The 24830-nt window shown below is 36.6% G+C and overlaps 1 protein-coding gene across 1 annotated transcript; it reads left to right on the top strand.

Annotated features, from left to right (window-relative positions):
* Positions 1-1021: 1021 nt before the first annotated feature.
* On the top strand, positions 1022-24579 carry LOC113077984 (solute carrier family 41 member 1-like). The gene is made up of 11 exons (XM_026250242.1): positions 1022-1233; positions 2718-3432; positions 7640-7747; positions 14412-14483; positions 15531-15675; positions 17244-17390; positions 19283-19430; positions 19570-19649; positions 19753-19887; positions 20012-20160; positions 21106-24579. Exons 2-11 carry the CDS (start codon positions 2968-2970, stop codon positions 21289-21291), a joined length of 1635 nt encoding a protein of 544 aa, XP_026106027.1. The 5' UTR covers positions 1022-1233; positions 2718-2967; the 3' UTR covers positions 21292-24579.
* Positions 24580-24830: the final 251 nt, after the last annotated feature.

Here is a 24830-nt window from a genome sequence, read left to right as displayed (position 1 = left end):
TTGGCAGGCAGAATAATAACACTCAAAGCAACTTGTTTTTTTTTTTTTTAACCAAAAGTCCCCTGAGAAGCACTACTGAGCACAGAGCGCCAGGGGATCTTGTTAGGGGTCAGTTTGTGGATCGTGTTGATGCCTTGGGGTGTAAGCATGTTGTGGTGTCCTGGTTGGCCGGCTGAGAGCGGTTTTCCATCATTCTGATAGCTCTCAGAATAAAGCCATGCCTTGTCAGTGCTGAGGCTTATACTGCATGTACTGGAAGGAAAAATAAAGTTACAATTTAGTTTTCTTTATGCAGGTCTTCTACCATTTAAAATTTTTTTATGAGCTCTTCTTTTAAAATATATAGGCCTACACTATACACACACACACACATATATATATGCACACACACAAACACACACACACATATAGGCCTATATTTTATTTTCCTTCAACTGAATAGAAACATTCATTGCTCTCTGTATTTAATAATGGATCAAATACAACCTTCCACAAAGAAATTGTTTCTAAATGTATCTACATTTATTTTTTGCAATTTAACTGTAGTTACTAAATAGTTTCCTGCTGTACATGAAGAATAATTCGTATTAATTAATTTTGTATGGTTGCAATGGGGGTAGTGAATGCATCACAGCCTTCTGAAACGGTTTCAAGAAGATAAACATTTACTTTCAATGATTATCCAGGGTATTTTTCAAATAAAATCAACAGCGTTTCCTGATGCTTGTAATTGAACACATATTACTTTAGCAAACGCTTACGTGATTGTTAATTATATGCCGTGACGCTCGGCTTTCTGATTGGCTGAAAAGTACACCCTGGGTAAGAGTGCGCTAGTCAGTTCGCGAAGGAACGGATCCTACTAGAGCGAAGGTTGTGGGTTCATGAATATTAATTACGTTGCGTGGCTGTCACTCGACGCTCCGGAATGGTTACCAAGCAACGCCTGTGCCTGCTCTTTTAATATTCATGAGCTCAGCGTTCTTCATAGTAGGATTCGTAATTTTCGTCAGCACTGCCTTCCTAACGACTTCCTCCTGTAATATAGATGCGCAGGATCGAGCTCGTGTCAAATGGAACAATGTAACGGATCGGAGTTGACAGCCTCAGTCGAGAGGTTACTGATTAATCACGGTCCGTCTCCATAACCGTAGATAAGGGCACGAGATCCGCATGAATGACAGGAGAATGACAGCAGGTCCGCATTCAGCATTTTAGTGTCTTCTTTACAAGGTAGGCACAAGAGGTGACTAATTTACCTGGGTCTTTTAATACCATATTGTGAACTAGTTATTTTTCTCTATTGGCAATATACATGAATACTGCATTAGTTCTGTTTCAATTACATAAATGACACTTGAGTAGCCTTACTAAAGTGTATCCAAGTTTAAATTTAAGGGTTCCATTCTGACACTAAAACACTTCACTCCAAGAGAATCTGACAGTTCCACAAAGAACTTTTCTAGTTTATCTTCAGAAAAGTGTATGGCAACATGACTGATCTTATAATGTACATGTGTTTTGTTTTTGTTTTTTAAACTTTTTATTTATTTAACGAAACCATGTAGCTAACTAAGTACCTTGTGCATCCGAAATGGATTTCGGAAGGTTCTGGGTGAACTCAAAGTGCTCGACAGAACCACTGAAGGACCTTGATTTTTAAAGTGAACGTACTTTAAAGTTTGTACTGTTCTGCCACTATGTTCATTTGGCATGAAGTTTTAAATTAGTCTTAAATGAACGGAAGAAACTTTCTTTACTGAAGGATGTACGAGCGAGGTGTTGGTGAAGCGAAGCGGCACCGAGCCGTGTTAATTTACGTCGTCCCATGCTGCGCTGGTTTTGATCGGACTACTAAGTAGGGATTTTGTTTCAGTGTGGAGGTAATGAGCAAATTGTTGTTGGCTCGTATGCTCTCTTCCTTCTGCCGATCCGAGAAGACGTTTGTGGAGGTTTCATTTCTCTGAAAAATCTATCTATCTATCTATCTATCTATCTATCTATCTATCTATCTATCTATCTATCTATCTATCTATCTATCTATCTATATACAGTTGTTTTCATTATTTTATAATTCACAAATTTCATAATTTGTTTCCATCCGTTGAATTTACAATCTATTAACTCGTTATAATTTTCTATAATTTTCTAGAGTTTTAGCACGATTATCCTATTAAGCCATTACATAAAACTGATCAATCTGCATATTTCTTTTAAATTAAGGCAATAATTAAACCTAAGTTTTCAGTTTAGTAGGTTGACATGGATGCATTATATCAATGACTTTTGAACGAAGTTGAAGAAAGTCGATTTTTATGAGATGGAATAATTTAAGAACTTATAATAGTATATGTCGCTCCCTTTGGCAGGTGACAAGTCGACCTTATCAGACTCAGGCGTTTCAGTGAGTTGAAACATTACCCTGGCTCCAAAGACCTTTAAATACATTTCAAAAACTAATTTACCACGTGGTGTAAAGTGAGATGTCTCCAGCCCTCCAACTGCCCAGAGCTGGTCAGAAACTTTTAGTTAAAAGCCTCCCAGAGACTCCAGCAGTGGATGTTCATTAGGACCCTCAAAACCTATTTTTTCTTATTCTTTTTGTGACATTTTGTGCGTGCGAGACATAAGCCTGTCAATTTTATGAAGAATATTTCACTTGGATTTCTTCTTTGCACACAGACTAACATGTGGCTTTCTGTTGTTATGTCTTAAAGGATAATTCGCTTTGAATGGGGAACATAATCTGCATGCTACCCAAGTTCAGGCAGGATCTTACACAAGCCTGGAGTCGGGGAACGCACCTGCCTCTCTTCCTCGACTTGTAAACTCATTCATCAACACCAGCCACCAGTCTTTAATGGGATAAACTCCAGAGATCAGGTGAACAGCTGATCTAAACTCAAGTAAGACCATCCAGCTTCTTAATTTCTTCTTGATTGACATTTTACATCCTAAGGCCTCCGCATGGTACTCTGGTCGAAAGATCAAGACAAACTGTCCGACATGTCCACCGGGACGGAAAGGATAGAGATGAAGAAGGAAGGGGCTCCGCCAGCGTTCCACCACTCCAACGGGTCGGTCCATCCGGTTATATTACCCGACAGCCCTGAGGAGGTGCCCCAGACCCCTGGGGAGTACGAACTCACAGAAATGACCTCCATACCGGACCACAGTGATCAAGAGAATGAACGGCCAGACATGGTTGTCCTCGACTGTCGGGCCAACGCAAAGGGCCAGAGGGAAGAGGACGCGCTCCTGGAGAACGCCAGCCAAAGCAACGAGAGTGATGACACTAGTACGGACCAAAGCCCGGTGCCGCCGGCTCCTCTGAAGGAAACATCCTTTTCTATTGGACTCCAGGTTTTGATCCCTTTCCTGCTGGCAGGGTTTGGGACAGTTGCAGCTGGCATGGTTCTGGACATTGTACAGGTAAGCGAAAACCAATTCCTTGGTGTTAATTTGGATTATAGAGTTAAATCAATACATAAAAAAAAATCATAATATTGAAATATATGTAAATAAGTTCTGGAATACAGTTCAATTTTATCTAAAGAGACTTTAGTACACTTAAAAAATAAAGGTTACAAAAGGGTTACAACGTTTCAGTAAACCGAAACAGAAACATTTTTAAGTGTGAAGAGCATTTTAATAATTCCTAGAACCTTTTTCCTCTATTAAGAACATTTTGTGTAATGAAAAGTTTTGATGGATGTTAAAGTTTCTTCATAGATGCCAGTAAAGAACCTTTATTTTTATGAGATATTTTATGATCAAATTTTGTAAAGATGCACTCTATTAAAGGATAACCCATATAAATGTCAGTAGTAAAACTCGTGTGACTGTGAGGTTTTGCATGCTTGTGATGCCGTTTACAGAAAGCCATCAGTCGAGTTTTTCAGATGATACCTGATACTAAGAGCAGCAGAGCATGTCTGACAGTGTTCAGATGGTAGATGTTCAGATAACAGGTTCTTTCCATACACATGCTGTTCCATGCTAAGGGTTTCCCTTGTCCCTAAGAGCATGTGAAAGAGTGTAATGGTGTTGATTTTCATGTAGAGGAAATCTACAGATTTGTGAACTAATAGGGTCTATTTTCAACCAGTGACAGATAGCCACTGAAATAAGAGATAGATTGATAGAGAGAAAGAGAGACAGAGAGAGAGATAGAGACTTCCAGTGTACTCAATCCTGCATGTGTGTGTATGTTTTACAGTAGGCCTGTTTAAAAATAAGGTGCACATCCCAGCTGACAGGTAGTATATATTTTTTTCAGTCACTAATGTCATAGAAGATCCCATTTAGGTTCCCCAAATACCTTTCAGTGAATATTTTTTTTTTTAAAAGAACCATTTTAATTAGTGTGAAGAAGATTTGAATCATCTAAAGAACCTTTATCTTTAAGAGTGTAGCTGGATAATCTGCGCTACCTTCTGAAAAAGTGTTATTCTACAGATGGACATACCGCATGTCTTCCCGTTGTACTCCGGTAGACACCAACAGGTAACCAAAACTGGTTAACTGCTTGGATTTTAGCAAAAACATTGGTGGTCCAGAGTCTCCGAGGTGGTGTTTTGTTTTTCGTGTAATACTTACCTCACTTCCTCAATTTCCTCTGTGAATGATAGAAATCAGGTTTACAATCCAAAGACCGATTGTTTATTACTTGTTATGGTTGTTTTTTGAGGAAAGGGTGTAGACCTATGGACTGGCATTTTATAACTTATTGTGAAAGAGAATTCACTAGTTGTTATTCAGCATTGTAAAACCACGAGGTTTAACGTCACTACATAATGCAGAGCTCCACACCCTTTGTAGTCTTAACCGGCATGGAAACTTGTTTTTCAGCCGACTTGGTGATTTTGCCTTTTACCCAGCTGATGTGGAATGCATTGTGCTAGAAAACCTCTAGTCAGACCTGTTTGCGCTAAAGTCTGAATGTGTGCTAAACTATTTTTACCATAAGGACAACAGACTAAACATTAAGGCCTGACAGGAAGCCAGTTAGGGTTTAACACATCCACCGTCATCTCATTTTATAGTATTCGATGCAGACAAGCATAACCTGTCCTGTATTAACCTTCCATGAGCTGAGATCTTATAATATGTTTCTGTGTAGTTCCATTTAATGTTTGATCATATCATTGGCTTCTATTACTCACCAGTGCAGCTGACTGATTTCAAGATTTGTGTCAGATGTCCTGTAGAGTAACTTGGGCAGGAACAGGTGCCGAAATTGTGCTTTTGTCTCCTAGTGTCAAACTAATGACTCGTTCTGTTTGCCGAACAGACTTAAATCATCTACTTTCCTTGATGAATGATTATTTAATTGCACTGAAATGATTATTTAGCCTGCTAAGGCTAATGTCAGTATTAATTATTTGTGTAGGAATGCCCTGTCCTGTTCCTGGAGATCTACCATCCTTTATTTCGGTTTTTAATAGTTTTTGTTAACAGTAACAGCACTGTTACGGTATACTGTAAATGGTGCTTCAAGATTATGTGGCTTGTTGTTTTTACTATTTAAATGAGAAGAATAACAATAAATGTCCCACAGACTTAAATTGAAGAACCTTAACCATATCTAGATCTATGTTGTAGTTTTTTGTTTTGTTTTCAGCCAGTAAGCGACCACCCGCAATACTCTAGCAACCAATAGGAATTTACTAGCAACCACATAGAAATAATATTGGTTGAGTGATGGGTAAGCACTCATCTCATTTTCCGGACAGTTTACAGATTATTAAAGGAATAGCTTACGCAAAAAATGAAAATCATCATTAATATTTCATCTCTCTGGTGTTTCTTTCTTCTGCAGAGCATGAAGGAAGGTATTTACGAAATGTCAATAAAAGTAAATGAACCATAATCTTCTTCAAAATATATTATTTTGTATTCCACAGTTGTATTCCACTCTTTAAAATAAAGGTTCTTTATTGACATAGATGGTTCCATGAAAAATCATAACACCCATGGAACCACTAAAGGTTCTTTATAGTGGAAAAGGTTCCTTTAAAATTTTTAAAACGTACTTCACACTAAAAAACAATGGTTCTTTCAAGAAGTGTCCACTGGAAGGCTCATTGGAAAAGCAAAAATGGTTCTTTTATGGCATCGCTACAAAATCACTCTTTTGGAATCTAATTTTAAAGAGTGTAGATTTGGAACAACATGAGGGTGAGTGATCAATACGTTTATCTAGAAACTCTTAGCATCCACATAGACCACTGCAGGTTCACCGGTGTTAAGCACAACCCAGGTTGGTAGAGCGTCCTCAGAATTCCTCTGTGAACTTATATGCTGAGCCTTGGAGACCAAGGTGCTGGAACCGAGGAGCGTTGCCAGCCAACATTACACAATCCTGCAATCCGAGCCTCCCTCCCTCCGGGTGCATGCCTGCACTGCTGTGCGTCGAGTTCGCAGAACCCTTAGAGCCAGGACTGTGCTGTTCCCTGAAGACAACATCGTACTGGGGGAGGGACATGGACAGAGAAGAGGAGGTTCAGTCAAAGGGAACCGAAGACAAAGTGGCCGGGTGCCAGCTCCCAATTGATGTTCGTCCTTTTTTAAAAGTGGCCCCTGCACTGCCAAAGACTCAAGGAAAAAGAAACGGCCATTGAAACCCGCCCACTGGAAGCTGCACCGCTCAAACTCCTTAACTAGTGCTTTTTGCTGCTATTTGTAGAAGATTTAGTGTTTTTGTGTTATGTTTACCATTCGCTTTTACTTCAGCGTTATGTTAGCAGTGCCCGCCGTGCTTTCTCGCTCTCTCCTCATGTGGTGACAAGATGCTAGAATTGATTTAGCTAGTCAGTGTCAGGCCTGTAATTGCTGTGCACCAGTGGGAATGAGTCTAAAGATAAGCACACCTTCTATGTATTGATCTATACTGTCTGCTGCTGCATTGCTTCTAAGGCACTGCAGCCTAATGGAAAAAAACAGCCTGCCAGCTACCAGAGTCATCAACTTCAGACATCTAAAGTCGGACGCTTGGAAAAGGTTCAAATGGACGAGGGCATCAATAGATCTAAAACTGGCCTGAATGTAACATTGGCAGATGATAAGGTCAATGTTATCAGAGATTTCTCTCCTTCATAGCTCAGGAGATATAATTTGAGGTTTTATATATCAACTTTGTCTCAAAAATTCTCTTATATGGTCAAAATATCACAATTGTTTTCAGGCAGAATCATAATCCACAATCTTAACACAATTCATGTTGTTTTTAAAGGGATAGTTTACTCACAAATGAAAATTCTCTCATTAATTACTCACCCTCATGTCATTCCGTCGGTCATCTATGGAACACAAATTAAGATATTTTTAATGAAGTCCAAGAGCTTTCTGACCCTGTATAGACAGCAAGGTAACATCCACGTTCAAGGTCCAGAAAGGTAGTACGGACATTGTTAAAATAGTCTATTTGACATCAGTGGTCAAACCTTAATTTTATGAAGCTATGAGAATACTTTTTAGTATGCAAAGAATTTTTATTTGTTTTTATTTAACATGGTTTTCTCAGTTTTTTAAGTTTTAGTAACTTGTAACAGATGAGGCTTACAGATGAGCTCTAGACTGTTGTCTGGCTTTAATGTTCCATTGGGGTTTGTATTAAAAAGTGTCTCTTTCTCAATAGCACTGGACGGTATTCACAGAGGTGACTGAAGTCTTTATCCTGGTGCCTGCTCTCCTGGGCCTGAAAGGGAACTTGGAGATGACCCTCGCATCCAGACTGTCTACTGCAGTAAGTCCTTTAGTATAGTATCAAACACATGAGCTTTCCAATGGACATGATTGAAGATACAGATAAATCTTGATAAAATGGGACCTTTAAAAAAATTAAGGAATACTGAACAAACACCAGCATGTTTGTTAAAATCAGACTGAATCATCATCTGAATTTCATGACGCAATTTCAATTGCATTGCATTGTTTTCTTTCTTTTGTCTGGATGGTGACGGATGTTTGCTTTGTGCAGTGTGGGGAGGTGTGTTTAAGTTTTATGTTACTCCCGCTGGAAATATGATGATGAGTCATTCCTCCTGTCGAAACTAATGCACTAATATTCTTATTTGAAGGAAAATATTGGTATATCAGGGGTTAGAATATATTGATGAGCTGTCTGTGTGGTGTGTATGAGAGGTGTGCTAGACAGATGCTAAAATTGTCAAAAAACAAAAACAAAAAAGACCAAAACATCATGGCGATGAGTTTTGTACAGGCAATCGCCACTTACATTTTACACTTAGACTGCTGTTCAAGAGATTAGGGTCAGTTATTTTAAGAAACTAAAACTTTTATTCGTCAAGGATGCATTAAATTGAATTCAATTAAAGTGACGTAACAAGAGTTTTCTATTTCGAATAAATGCTGTACTTTCTGTTCAACAAAAAAATCCTGACAAAAAAAAACAAAAAAAACATGAAATATATGAAGCAGTGCAACTGTTTTCCACACTGATAATAATAAGAAATGTTACTTGAGAATCAGCATATCAGAATGATTTCTGAAGACTAAAGTAAAAATGCTGATAATTCAGCTTTGCATCACAGGGATAGATTACTTTTTAAAATATATTAAAATTGAAAATGTGTATTTTAAACTGAAATACGGTTTTACAAAAATGACTGTTTTACTGCATTTTTGATCAAATAAATGCAGCCTTGGTGAGCAGAAAAGATACAAAAAAAAAACATTAAAATATAATTTAATTTTAATTCTTCAAAACATGTAAAAATGATGTTTGTTTTTAACTGTATGTCTGTACAAACCTACATAAAAGGTTAATAGTAGTTGTCTGCTATTAAAATTTTTTACAACACTTCATTGTCCTTCGCTGTAGTTATGGTAAAAGTAGGAAAATAACCATGTGTCCATTCTCTGAGATCTTAATAGGACATCATGTAGGACACTATGGTCAAATTAACATTATTTTAATCCTGTTAATCACATGGCCGTACACTCGATGTAGTGCCTCGGCTAGACATGGATGTGCCAGTTTTGTGGCAAAGCCAGACATTCTTCTGGGCTGTGGCTCTCTGAGCTCCCACCACAAGATTATATGTTTAATCATAAAACATCCTTCAGCAGCCCACGTTAGCTGGTTAAATCTAGGAGCAATGCTGTCAGGTGGAATTGTTTTTCATTAAATTTGAGTGCAGTGATTTAAAGTAACCATAATTAGTCATTCCAAAGTTTAATTTTGTCATCATTCGCTCACCTTCATGTCATTTCGGCCCTGTATTATTGTTTTAAAGGGGTCACATGATGCAATTTCAAGTTTTCCTGAATAGCCCATCATATGGTTTGACAAATTTTCTGTCCTTTGTATATCCTATTCTAAAAGGAACTTGAGGCAGAACATATCAAAGTGCTTATCCTTTTTTAAAATAGCTCTGATTTGCAAAAATGCTGCTGCTACTCAATGAAAAGTAACATTCTCTTTTTATTTGGACAAAGCTTAAGAGACTGTATAATGTCATCAGTATTTTGGCCCATTTTCTGGATACTGTACATTTTAAATGTGGATATTTGCTCAAATTGACTTTTTAAGCATGGCCACAAACATGCCACGTGGAGCAGTAAGAGTTATTTTTATTTTTATTTTATTTTGTATTTTTATTTTTCAGCAAGAATGCATTAAATCGAACAAAAAGTCATTTTGCAGCCATGTTGAACAGAAAAGACTTCTTTCAAAAACATTAAAAACTCTTACCATACCCAAGTTTTTGTATAGTTCATTTTAACTATTAAATTAAAGATCTTTGAATATTTAATTCAAATATTTCCTTCGGTGGAAAGAACCTTTTCCTTTATATGCTGTAAAATACGATGTAAACATCGAATGTTACATTTTTTTTTTAATAATCTGATTTTGTTTCAGATTCTAGCTATTTTAAAACATTATGTCATTAATTATGAAATAATAGTGTTGTTTTCTTGTGTCATTCCACAATTCCAGGAAGGTGACTAACCACCTGCTATTCAGTGTTCCAGTAATATTAAGAGGGTGTTAGCCCTTGATGTTATTAAGCACTTGTTTGTCAAAATGTTAATGGTCACATAAACATGTATCATGTTTCTACAGCACAAAGCACCTAATCTGGCTTTGTGCCATGCGTGATTTTATCTGAGTTTGTGGACGAAAAACTAGAAATAAAGCTACGTGGCTCGAGCCACTGCCTCTGCCAGAGGTTCCTCCCATCTCTGCTTCAGAAATGCACGGTTTATCGGTTTGTAGAAGTGTTGTGTGTGTGACCACCGTTGTGTTTTGCATAGATCGATTTGCATAGAGCTTATCAACATTACTCGGACCCCCACTTATCAGTAAGTGATAGCCTGTTGAGGGAATAGTTCACTCAAAAATGAAAAAAATAAAATGTAACTTACATATAGTATCCACATATATTTCCAGTCTTGTATTATTTTATAAAGGCTGATACTGAGCAAAAAAAAAAAAAAAATGCAAAAGCACCAACACTACTTTTCTGTTGCTTTTTGTCACCTGAGCTGGGTGTACTTATTTATTTTTGACATAAAAAAAACATCATTTGTTTTATTTTTGGCAACTGTAAAGACCCAAAGTGGCTTTGCCTTGCACCTCACTCCCAATATCTCTCAACGTGGGGGCAGGAGAGGCATCAGTGAATTAAAATGGAAAACAAAGAAACTTGCGTTACTTATTTGAAAGAGTAACTTTTTATTGTGAATTTATTTAAATTTACAAGTTATTTAAAAAAGTAATCTGATTACGTACATATCTCACATGACTTGTAATGCATTACCCCAATGCTATTCACTATTTCTCTTTCCCTCTGGCAAAGCCTATTAACCATATCTCATTTGTGAACAAATAATAGTTACACTACAAAATAAAAATAAAAAAACTTTGGGGCAACAAAAAGAAAGGATATACAGTATTAGCACTGCAAAAACACATTATTTTGTCTTGTTTTTCAGTAAATAGTATCTAAATATCCTCCAAACAAGATTAATGTTCTCGAAGCAAAAAAAAAAAAAAGATGGATATTATATTTAGATGTATAATATATTTATTTATTATTTACTGAACTATATGCAAAAAACAAAACAAAAACAAGAACACTTTGCCATAAAAAAAAGTTCAACTCCCTGACTCAAATTCTGATGCTACTCATTGTAATTCTCTGGAAAGGAATGACCGTCCCATTACTTTGTGTTCAGTGGAAGAAATTAAGCCATGAGGGTGAGTAAACAATGACAGTATTCTGAATTATTTTTTGAATCTTACATGAGCAGTGGAAGTAGCCCAGCCAGCTCTGTTTCCCTCTCACGCCATGTGTGTGAGAGAGCTACACAAGGCAGGACACAGTGCGGAAGAGTCACTGTGACCGCCGGAGTGGGGTCACCTCAGCGAGCAGCAGGCAGTTGGCACTGACTCAAGAGCTCCTTCCTTTTGCCTCATGAAGGCCCTGTGCGCACATACACACACATACATTTACTTCACTGAAACATAGGCAACGACTGCCCCACTAACGGCCTCTCCTGCCTGCTTTTTCCTTCATCCTGTTGCACAGGATATTTGTAACATAGTAGCGTTGCTAATTTGCTGTTATTGTAGTTTCAGAACAGAAAATTAGATTGCAGGAAAAAAGAAAGAGTGTTGTTTTTCCTCCTGCATGGTGAACACTGAATGGACGACAAGGATTTGTAGACATGCAGAATCATTTTTTTTTTTTGTGATTAACTTTTTATTATTATATTAATAAAATAACATCCATTCAAACAAACAAACATGAAAGAGGGAGCAACAGACATATTATCAATAATTTACAATCTAAAATGCAGAATCAGTTATTGAGGCTTTAATTGGCTGTTTTATCACTAGTGTTATTGCAAACTTCAGCATGTTATGCATCCTGCCCGAAATCGTGCAGCTTTTGAGTTATACTCTTTTATGAGTGATCAGATAAACCATAAACATCCCATAAAATAGTTATGCGGCACCAAATTTCAGTGTTTTCCTGTTAAAATATCTAAAACATCCTTTAAACAAGATGCATTTACTTGAGAAGCACTTTTGTTCATTATTAATATTTTTAATAATATTTTTTTAATTAAAATAAAACACTGTGTGTGTGTGTGTGTGTGTGTGTGTGTGTGTGTGTGATTATTGTAAAATTAAAATATATTATGAATTATAATATGAATTAATTTAAGTTTTATGCAAAAAAAAAAAAACGCTGTAGGGAAATAAAACATCGCAAAAATTATTTACAGTGCAGAAAATGCGGTGTTTTGTCTTGGTTTTTCAGTAAAAATACCTCAGACTCCTTTGAACAAGAGTAATTTACCTAAAATTTAATTATTTATTCATTTAATGATTGATTGATTGATTAAACACAGTTTTGTGAGAGTTATGCAAACAAACAGTGTGGTGACAATGTGGTAAGAAAATGTGTTATTTAAACTAAATTTAAAACATGTCTCTAAATTGTAAATGTGTCAAGAATTTTAATAGAAAAGAATAAAATACTGATTATAAAAGAGGTTGCAATGTACCTTTAAATGAAAGAAATTAGTACAGCTTTGGGCTGTTTTAAGCCAAGAAGTAACCACCTAGCACCCATCCAGAACAGCTGAATAGCAACTGCATAGAAATGTGTGAAAACCACCCAGAAAACCTTAGCAATAGAAAAAGAAACATCCGACAACACTCTTGCATTGTGGCAGCGACTTTTGTACCAGTAAGCAGAGCTCCCATTTTCTTCAGAATATGTAAAAAATCTAGTTTATTTTGTCATGCAGTGTGTAATTGAGTTTTTTAGAGCAGTGAAGTGTTGAGTTCACAGGAAGCTCAGAAGTGCTGCAGCTCTTTTGAAACATAATGAAAGGCTACAGTGAGGTGCACTGAATGTCTAAAAGAGACTGCTGGGCTGTCAGCCTCTGTGAAATGCATTCTGCACACGTAAACTCAGGCCATTCTGTTTCCTGTCTCATTTAGCAAAGAGCACTGGTTCCTTCACTTTTGTGTGTTGGGCTGCTGTACTAGATTTGCATTTAAGAAACTGTAGGCCAAAGTGTACATTTTCATACATTGATGTATTTAAAATTGAATGAGGACATTTTTGGACTGTTTATTTTTAAATATCTTCTGCAATCTGCAATACTTATTTTTTTTATTTTGTCAAATGCATTTATTTTTTCTGCATGCATGAAATTCCCAGATAGGTATATGTAGCTAAAATATACTGTATATATTGCATGCATATATATATATATATATATATATATATATATATATATATATATATATATATATATATATATATATATATATAAATTGTTACTGTAGTTTTGATAAAACAAATGCATCCTTGGTGTACAGAAGAGAAATTCAAATCCATTATAAAAGAGCAGTAAAGCTAATTAAAAATGCAAAGTTTTGCTTTGGCAACTAGCTGAAATAGAATTTGGTTTTTAAAATTTGATTTATTATTTTATTTAACATTCGGTTTACATTTTAGGGATAGTTAACTATAACAACCCTACAGTAAAGTATTCAGTTGGTAGTTTGCTAGTATTCCATTGCAGTAATTCATAATCTGTTTTTACATCAAATTTTATAAGGATGCTACCATATCAATGACCTCAGAGCTAATAGCCAAAAAAAACTTTTGTTTTCATAGGAATTTTCTGTTTTGTAACAGAAAAATATTCAGGTAGTTTTGGCCCGTCTGAGTGTGTCCAGGTCAGGACAGGCCTTGTCCCATGATACAGAGAGCCTCTGTAGAGCTGGAGCCACTTGACATTAGTGTCTGTACTGAGAGAGATGAGATAAGTAGGGAGAGGAAGATAAGATGCATCTGTCCAGCTAATCAAACCCTCTTTTGTCTTGTAAACTGACCACTGTTTGTTCTAGTGAAAGCTGGGCCGAAGGCGCCTGAGCAACAGCAAAATGTATGTTTCCTGCCATATATGTTTCATTGTTTCCTTTTCATAGAAAGATCACTGTTTAATGATGATCCTATTAGCACTATTAGATGTTATGTGGTTCTTAATGGCTCTTGCAGTGTGCTTCGTGTAGTTCAGCGTGAAACAGAATATCCAGTGGGAAATAATGTAGGAAGGAGCTTTGTTTTATCCATTGAGATTTGATTGGATCATGAAATGTAGAACTATGATATTATTAGGCTTTTGTCTGCTTGAAGTATTCAACATTAGCACGCAACCCTTCCTGCACCAGTCGCACTGTGAAGGACTCCTCGAATCATGCAGCTTTTCTGAGCGATCAGAAATACAATAACAAGTAAAACAGCATCTTAAGCGAGATCAGTGTTGCTCACTCTGAGGAAAGTGTGCTGTGGTCAATTTATAATGGGAGCATTTGTAAATGGACTTCCTGTGTTCTCTCCTCCCCCTCTCACCAGGCTAATATTGGACAAATGGATACGGCGAAGGATATGTGGAAAATGATCATGGGAAACCTCGCACTAATTCAGGTTGGAGACCTTCTAAAAATATCAATCCTGTTTGTCTAATGTGCATGCAAACTCTTCAGTTCACAAAGGCTTTGTTCCGGCAAGCAGTGGATTTTTTGGCCAATCTGACTGTGAATCAAGTAAATACCGTATTTTTTGGACTATACGTCGCACTTTTTTTCATAGTTAGGCTGATCCTGCGACTTATAGTTAGGTTCGACTTATTTATCAAAACATTTAACATAAACCAAGAGAAATGAACCGATAGAAAACATTACAGTCTATAGCCACGAGGGGGCGCTCTATGCTGCTCAGTGCTCCTGTAGCATACCACTGAAGACATAGAGCGCCCTCTCACGGCTGGAGACGATAATGTTTGTGCTTGGTTCTAAATAAATGCGACTTATAGTCCAGTGCGACTTATATATGTTTTTTACATTTAGTAAGACATTGAATTAGATTTTACTTTTTTAGTCATTAGTCATTAATTAGTTTTTTTATATATATTTCTCTTAAGCTTTTTATGGAATTTTCTGCTTATTTCAGATAGAATTCAAGGCAACATTCATTTTAATATTGAAGTTAAATATTTTCTAATATTTACATTTTATTTAGTTTCATCTTTGTTTAATTTACAGAAATAGATCTTTAATAGTTTACGCCATATGCAGTGTGTAGTTTTGACTGAAGCTGTTCAAATGCATATTTTTCATAATCGTTCCTTATGTAGTGAGATGTATATAACATTGACTATGTAGTGAATATTGAATTAATGAACGAGTCAGCAGTTTCAGAAGAAACAGATCAGATTTCATCTCCTAAAGATTTGTCAGATTTGGGTGCAAAGTCATTGCTACAATGTCACATATCATGTGAGATTTGACATTTCCAGATTGCATTCTTGACTAAACAGTTATGTAATGATTGGGTGATCTGTTTCTTGGAAATGACCCCAAAACCCAATAATAACACTAATGATGAAAGAGAACAAAGTAAACTTGACATGAAGACTTTGAACTTCAGGAAGGTGAGAGGGGTCTGAGTTCATCGTGTCCCTTCTGATTTCAGGTTCAGGCCACAGTAGTCGGCTTCCTGGCTTCCATCGCTGCAGTCATTTTTGGCTGGATTCCAGAGGGTAATTTTAAGATGGGCCATGCCGTCCTGCTCTGTGCCAGCAGCGTGGCCACTGCATTCATCGCTTCTTTGCTGCTAGGTGAGTAAAGAATAAAGGTAAAAAATAAAGGTTCTTAATTGCCATTGATGGTTCCATAAAGAATCTTTCACAAAATCTTATACAAAAGGTTCTTAACCATCGAAAAAGGTTATTTAGATGTGTATATACCTTTAGGGATATAGGGATATAACAATATAGTTAGCCCGTGGTTCAATACATTCCTCAATTTTTTTTAAACTGCTGTACACATCTGTATACTAGAGAAAAAAACGTATATTATTCTATGTCTACTATTTTATTTTGAAATAAGTATTATTTTTCCTATTTTACCCAAATTAGGATGAATTGATGAGATGAAACATCTAAAATAAATAAAGAAAATAGGATGAAACAACTAATGTTTGTATCATTTATACTGGACACCAGAGGGCACCCTTGTGCAGAAACGTCACATATGCATCACAGAAGTAATAGAACAGCGATAGCGATTCCTTTGCCGATATTAAGGATTTCCTGAAGCTGTTGTAACTAGAAGGGATATAGCTATGGCTGGAAGTGACATAAAATCTCACCAGATGGACAGGAAAAAGTGAAAGAGAAAATAACATATATTAAATGAACAGTAAAGAAGACAACTAGTGAGTCTATGTTGTAGCAAATTCTTTTGAGCCAAAATCTTTTCAAAAAGAAGCCAACTAGAGAACTAGATTTTGCTAAACTTGCGTCACTTCTGGCCGTAGCTGTATCCCTTCTAGCCACAAATCCTTCAGGAAATCCTTAATATGGACAAAGGCATCGCTATCGCTGTGACTGAATAAAAAGAAGAGAGAATGATGAAGCATGAAGACAATAAACACTTGACTGTGACAATATAAGGTTTATCAGTGTTTTTCAAGCCTTCTCTGGTATATTTTTTATAATAATTAAGTATCTTTATAATCCATTGCCAATCGACATTGCCTTTTTTACAGTATAGAATTTATTTCTGCCCCATTCGGTGACAAGAAGCCACATCGGATCACGTTCGACTGATGTTGTGGAGTAAAAGCATGTTATGATGTTCTCTTTTGTTGGACAACAGGTTTTAGAAATGCTTCTCATTGCAAATTATTACAAGCCAAGATGCTTTTTCAGAAGAGCGTTATAAGCAGGAAGACGTCTGCTCATCCCAAACCATAGTAGACTCACAGGAACACAAACAGAACCCGTTTTGGAGAAAAAAATGCACAGAAAATATTAAAACACAATTCACAAGCACGTATTGAACTGTGGCATCTCCAGTTTCTACAATGTGTACTCGCAATATGTATTGTGTTATAGTGTTACTTTTAAAAAGTTTTCTGTTGAATAAAGCATGTAGAGTTTAAAGCGTAATGACAACCTAAAAAGAATCGTACTAGCTGAGGCGAGTAGCAGCTAATGCTTGTTTTTGAACCTGGAAAAACAAAGCAGCTCTGAAGTCTCATTTCAACACTAGAGTGGAAATATATCCTCCAAACAGGAGGTATCAAAACAGAAGAATGTCTATTCACAACTCACAATCTCCTGTGTTAATTCCACCATTTCATCGCTAACTTGACAAATCTTTCCTCTTCTCTTCCGCCCAGGTCTTATCATGATTGGAGTCATCATTGCATCCAGGAAGGTTGGCATCAACCCAGACAATGTGGCCACCCCCATTGCAGCCAGCCTCGGTGACCTGATCACCCTGGCGCTGTTGGCTGGCATCAGTACGGGCCTGTATAAGGAGCTCGGTGAGTGGATGCTTCAGTTTTATGACTGAGCTCTCGGGGAACACTGGCGTAAATGGATATCTACTGTCAGGCAGATATATGAGCAGGCAAAGAAATTTTGTAGATTCACATACTGTACATTTTAGCCGATAACTTGTGAACTTGTGTTTGTATTTCCTAACTGAAGATATCAGAAGTCTTCATCTTCTTTAATTACCGTATTTTTCGGACTATAAGTCGCACCTGAGTATAAGTCGCATCAGTCCAAAAATACGTCATTATGAGGAAAAAAACATATATAAGTCGCACTGGACTATAAGTCGCATTTATTTAGAACGAGGAGAAACCATTACAGTCTCCAGCTGCAAGAGGGCGCTCTATGTCTTCAGTGTAGACTACAGGAGCACTGAGCAGCATAGAGCGCCCCCTCGTGGCTGGAGAAGGTAATGTTTTCTCTTGGTTCATTTCTCTTAGTTCATTTCTCTGGGTTCATGTCAAATTAATTTTGATAAATAAGTCCCACCTGACTATAAGTCGCAGGACCAGCCAAACTATGAAAAAAAGTGTGACTTATAGTCCGGAAAATACGGTAGCCAGGTTATGCCACCTTCTGTATCAGAAAACTTCCTCTGCAGAGGAACAGTCAGGGAGAAAATAAATGGCATCTCAGCACTTGCTTGATGATCCAGAAATAACAGCAGCAAATCAACATGATTTCTGAAGGCTCATGTGAAACCGAAGACTGGAGTTATGATGCTGAAAATTCTTCTTTGCATCAGAAGGAATAAATTACATTTTAAAATGTATTCAAATAGAAGAACTGAACAGTTAAACTTTTTTGTCCTTCGGGTTATCATGGTTTTTGTATACTTTTGATTTTCATGAGTAATACATTCAGTCAGATAAGATTTCCATAAGTCATCATGCTGAGTCACGTTAGAGCGTAGTGGAGCTTGTTGGGGCATGTCAGGGCTTGTGAACGCCACCTGCTTTGTGAGTTTCTTTGGTGCACCTGTCTTTCCCTTTAGACCACATAAAGTAACAACATAAAGTTGAAGTTTAGATATTCTAGTTAAGATTGCAATTCTAGTTGAGAGTTCAGTAACACCTTAGTGTTTTGATGTGTGGTGAACAGTACTGAAGTGAGAGTGTGCATAAGGAAACATTTATGGTAAAGACTGATTCCATGTTTATGTCTTATCAAACCTCACAGACCAAACCGTCTGGATGTAAACATGTAAAACGGCCAAAGTGAAAATAGTAGCTTAACCAAGCTTCCATCTTAGCCAACTTCTCCAGGATCTGGGTATAAAATTGCGCCCAAAAGAATATTGTGTAATTGTTATTTCTCAGCCAGCTTTGGTTTGGAAACTAACTGAACTGGTGTTGAATTCCACAAGTCTTGCATTAAACATGTTATTCATGACAATTCAATCTCGAGTAGAGTAGAGATTCATATTTTATGACCATTATTTTACAATGACTTCAGAATTAAAGTGTATTATTTTTCCTGTCTTACTTTTTTAAGTGTAATAATAATAATATTTCCATTCAAAAGTTTTAAAAGGCATTCAATTTAAAAAAAAGTTCATGTCTCTCTCTCTCTCTCTCTCTCTCTCTCTCTCTCTACATATATACGTGTGTGTGTGTGTGTGTGTGTGTGCTTGTGCATGTGTGTGTGTGTGTGTGTGTGTAAACCATTATAAATTATGTCTGTACGTATAATTATGTGTATGGTGATTTTACAGTTATACATATTTATATATTATATCCATATTTATAATACATAAAACATATTAATTTATTATACATTACATATATTTATAACATAAAGGTGTATATGTATAATTTATAAACATATGGAGGTGTGGACATTTATTGAATTTGTCAATACATGTCATTTTTTTTTACAGAATACAATGACTATGCCAACCCGTTGGTTTGTGCCTTCTTTGTCGCCCTGACACCCTTCTGGGTCCTCATCGCCCGGCGGACACCTTCCACCCGGGAAGTGCTCTACTCAGGGTGGGAGCCGGTCATTATCGCCATGGCCATCAGCAGGTAGGAACATTTCCTCATTCCTCTTTATGACGGATGGATCACTCACTTGGGCTGACACCCATATGTCAATCATTTATCTGACACCACAGATGCAGTATCTTTGTGTGGTTAAAATGAGATTGAACTTCTTTTGAAACAGTGTTGGAGGCCTTATTCTGGATAAAACAGTATCTAACCCTAACTTTGCTGGAATGGCGGTGTTCACTCCTGTCATCAACGGTGAGACTTCTTATCACCTTATGTTTTATTGGGTGTGTTTACTAGCCCTTACTATGACACACCAGAGATCATTGCATGAATTGTTTGCTTTGCCCTGCTGCAGGTGTGGGCGGCAATTTGGTGGCGGTTCAAGCCAGTCGAATCTCCACATACCTGCACATGAACGCCTTGCCCATAGCAGAGCCCAGCCCAGCCCCGCAGAAATGTCCAACTCCCTGGAGCTCGTTCTTTGGCTCAGGTGAGTGATATGAACAACCAGCTGCCCAAGGTTTTGCAAAGACTTCACTAAATATTGCTAGTAGCGTATTTGCCTGTATTGTGTCTTAATCACTTCTGTAACAGTACATTTACTCTCTCCTCAGCTCTCAACTCACGTTCTGCCAGAGTGCTCTTCCTCCTGGTCGCTCCTGGTCATCTTGTCTTCCTGTACACTATTAACTCTATGCAGGGTGGACACACCACTCTCACCTCCCTCTTCATTGCATTTTATCTGGCTGCGGCTCTGCTTCAGGTATACCTTAGCATCTAGGTTTAAAATAAATGTTTAATAGTCTTTCTGGCCTTCATGTGGGATGTTTGAGTGAATTTTATGGAAAAAGTATCTGGGTCATGTTTCACAAATTCATAACTTTCTGAACATAACTTTCTCATTGCTATAATGCAAGATGTTTATACACTTTACAAATGCATCAGTTCAAACATTTAGGGTCAGAAAGATTTTAAAATTATATCGTTTTATTCAGCTAGGACAGCAAAAAAAATCATTTATGTTACAAAATATATTTATTTTAAATATATTCTGTTCTTTTTACATTTTTTTTCCCCAAAGAATTCTGGGAAAAATAACAGTCTCCTAAAAAACATTAAGCTTGTTTTCAACACTTAAAATAAATGTTTCTTGAGCAGCAAATCAACTTATTAGAATGATTTATGTAGATCATGTGACACTAAAGACTCTTGTAATGATGCTGAAAATCACAGGAATAAATGAAAAATATTTTATTATAGAAAACAGTTATTTAAATTTTAATGACAGTATTACTGTTTTTATTTTAAATCAAACACAAAATGTATTTATTTATTATTATTAATTTAAAAAAAAATCTCTTTAAAGTTGTTCAAATTAAGTTCTTAGCAATGCATATTACTAATCAAAAATTATGTTTTAATATATATACAGTATTTAATGTACAAAATATCTTCATGGAATATAATCCCTACTTAATATCCTAATGTATTTTGGCACAAAAGAAAAATCTGTAATTCTGACCCATACAATGTATATTTGGCTATAGCAATTATACACCATTGACTTAAGACTAATTTTGTGCTCCAGGGTCAAATATAATACTTGCATATGTGCACACATATACACAAAATATCATAACTTTCTATTTTTGCATCCTGGTGATTTCCGTCCATTTCCATCATGTTGACACATTCTCTTCCGGTCTAGGTTGTGATCCTGCTGTACCTTGCAGACTGGATGGTTAACTGGATGTGGCATCGAGGGATGAATCCTGACAACTTCTCCATTCCCTACTTGACTGCCCTGGGAGACCTGCTGGGGACGGGCTTCCTGGCTCTGTGTTTCCACATCCTGTGGCTGATTGGAGATAGGGACACAGATGTGGGTGATTGATCCACGCTGCTTCCTTTGACTCTGTCCAAGCAACACAAATGTCTTTATTTATAATGCCACATAGAGAAATATTATCTATATTGTTATGGCTGCATTGGCTACCATGATTATATGGATGACATTATTGCTTTGGTATTGATATGTAATTTCATGGTTGTTTAGCTACAGGGAGAACAACAATCCTCATTATTTTTCAATGGGGATGTTCGGCCCAATTTTATGGCCTGTCGCATTGGCTGCATGTAAAGATGACATCAACCTAAACTTGAAATATTTCACGAGAGGCAAAGGAACACAGAATGCTACATCAGCAAGTGCTACAAAATAGTGATATAAATGATGTGTTTTGAGGGCGGTACTCACAGCCTTTGCCAACTAAAAACAAAATAACATATTTGGACCATCACAGAGTGACCTAAATAACATTTCAGGCTAAAGATTAAAAGAGTCACTTACTGTATGTCTTATAGTAGAGACTGAATCTCAAAGGGGACCTTTTGATGATAAAACATGCATATACAGTAGAGATCGCCTAATTTAACAAGCAATGCTATGTTTTCAGGATCTAAATTTGCTTTAATAGCTGTGCTTACGGTTACTGAGAGGGATAGTAGCCCAAAATGCTTTACTGTTTCATTGAAATTCTCAAATTGTGCAATGCGATGAAAAAGGCCCATGGGCTGTTTACGCTCGGCACCTAAAGGGTAAAATATCAGACTTTGCCTCATTTGCGTAGGTACATTTCTGTTACGTGGGCAAAAGTCTCTCCCAGTCAAAGGCCTGTAATATTGCACATGAGGCCGTCCACGTCTGTTACTCTCCAAAATCTCTTCAGTGGACTCACAATACTGGGGCAGTTAATCGATTTGTAGTGATGGTCAACAAAGTGGTTATTTTAAAAGGGCTGTGAATTCTACAAAAAATTGGCTGTCAGAACCTTTTAATCAAAACAGAAATCATATTTGACAATGCACTCTTAAAGGCTTTCCAAATCCCAATGAATTTATTATTCTATTATATAGAGTATTTCTACAGTTGACCCTTTGCTAAGCTCTGCCTCCCTTGGTTACTGTTGCTAAACCTGATAAAAGTTTTACAGAGCACGTCAAGGGACAGAACTGGAGTTTCTATGATTTTTTAGTTAAAAGTGCTCACAAAGTGCCCAAAATAAAAGGGAAATTATTCTCATGTGAGATGAAGGAAGCATGCATTGCAAAGCATTTTATCTGCCGTTTTCCTTGAAAGAAAAATGCAGACACTGCAAACTCAAGGCAAAAAAATACTTACCACAATCAATTAAAAAGAGAAAATGCCCCTTTCACAGCTCAGTTAACTTATGGATATACGTTTGCACAATACACTGTAAAATGATTTTTCACTGTAAATGAAGTTGTAAAATAAAAGATTACTGGAGCATATTTTACCTGAAAATACTATTTCAGTCTTTTGACTTTGCAAAACTTTACTAGCAGTTTCTGAGTGAAAATTGTTTCAAAGTAAACCCTCACTAAATTATCCAAGCTTTTTTGTTCAGGAATGTTTTTTAATGCAAAGCTTAGCGAAAGGTCAATTGGTGATTTCAATTAGATCAAACTAAAGAAACACGAAACACTCTGCCTTAAAAGACTTTTTATAAAAGGACCGAAGCATATCTGTAGAATGATGCAAAAAATAAATAATAATGATAATTGAAAAAAAGGGCTATTTTGACATCTACACCTCTGCATGCTATAGCAAAAAAAAAAAAAAAAAAAAAACCGTTGAACCAGCTCTCTGAATGATTTGAAGCCATGCTTGATTTTAAATGTAGTTTCTTTCCTACTGGAAGAGGAGAGAAATGGTTTCCTTTTGAATGTTTTTATGAGATTAATGCCACTCAGAAACACTTGAAGGGCTAACAGGATGGCTAGCAGCTAGTCTGTAGCTACCTCAGTTCTCAGCCATTAAAAAAAATCTCTAATCAGTGGCTGTCAGTAAACTAATTTTAATGACTAGCCAGGCCTTATAAAGCAACTGACCTCTATTTATCGACAGTATGTTAATGCTAGCATGCAACTGCTAAAGGGCTGTTTAGAAACATCGCTCCATTCGCGCACATCTCAAGTCATCAGCAGAGTAGTGGAATTTGTGCGGGGCACATAACATAAAAAACTTCACACCCCTTTATTTTTACTGTAAACTTTGTTTTCTTTTCTTAAATGTCTGTTGTTGTTGTTTTTAACTGTACAAGTGTGTTAAGGCGAGTTCTAGTGTCATATGTTTGTTGCAAGCACATTTCATGTCACAATAGATCACTGTGCACAAGATGTACTGTAATGTCAGACTTTACCACAAGAGTTCGCACTTGTGCAACGAGAGCATGCGGCTCCAATGTGTTTTACGCACACGCAGATATGTTTATACCACAATTATGCATTCAACCATCACGAATATTACTGTGCAGCTGACCGGTGCTGCCATTGTACCATGACAGCTCTCTATAGGTGTGAATATTTCTTCAGGGGACGGGAGGCTTTGTTTATTTATTTCTATAGATGTGACAAAGCTATTTGTAAATAATATATTTATTCTATAAATGTTTATTTTTCATTTTGTTGCATTTTTTTTCTTCTTCTTTGCATTGGACCAGTAGCGATGTTTACTGTACGTTTATTAGTCATTTTCTTTCTTTCTTAACAAATAAATGAAAGTTTTTTGGTGCCTAATATCCAGCAAAACCTCACATCGATCTGGTTCGTTGAATTGAGCATGTAATATGCCTTAACAAATCACAAACAAGGCTCAACACATAGGTTTATAGGTCTTCTGATCTGTTTTTTTTTTTTTTTAAATTAATTTTCATATTGTATTTGATTGATTTGTGTACACAAATCATCCCATCCGTTGTTCTTCCAGGGCAGATGTATTGTGGTAAAGTCATCCAAAGCAAAGCCACCGAGATCCCCATGAGTTTTAGAATAAATTAATATTTACTTGTGGGTTGTCTAGTCTGTCACATGTTCCCTCTAATCAGTAATCTGTGTATAACATCCTACAAGCAAACGTAACCTTCCCTGAGTTAAATTGGCCATGAGGGTCAGATCCCACCGCCTCTTAAGCAAGACTAAAACAAATTTACCAGATTACCCAAATGTGTACAGCTAGTGATGGTAAGTGGTTATCTGAGTGCTTTGATTTGTTCCCCATCAGTTTCTGCCCTGCCGCTGCGTCAGTCTGACACTGTTATGGGGACCTAACAGAGGTACTTGTAAATTGCTGGAAATAAAAGATTATATTATTTCATATGACTGCCCTGTGCTTTTCTGTTTTCATTCCATTTGACACAGAATTAAATCTTTTGAAATTCTAATCAAATCAACATAACGTAATATGTGTGGGCATAATGTAACATAACATAATGTTTTATATTGCTAGGAATATTTCAACATGAACACCTAACTTTTTGGCCATATATATATATATCAGCAACTGCACCAAATTGCATAATTTTGCTCCGTTTGGGCCTAAAATTAAGGTGTTTTTTTTATTTTCTTTTTTTT

The sequence above is a fragment of the Carassius auratus genome, unplaced genomic scaffold (assembly GCF_003368295.1).
Source record: "Carassius auratus strain Wakin unplaced genomic scaffold, ASM336829v1 scaf_tig00023713, whole genome shotgun sequence".
NCBI lineage: Eukaryota > Metazoa > Chordata > Actinopteri > Cypriniformes > Cyprinidae > Carassius > Carassius auratus.
Note: the sequence above shows the minus strand (reverse complement) of the source record. Positions and strands in the feature narration are given on the sequence as shown.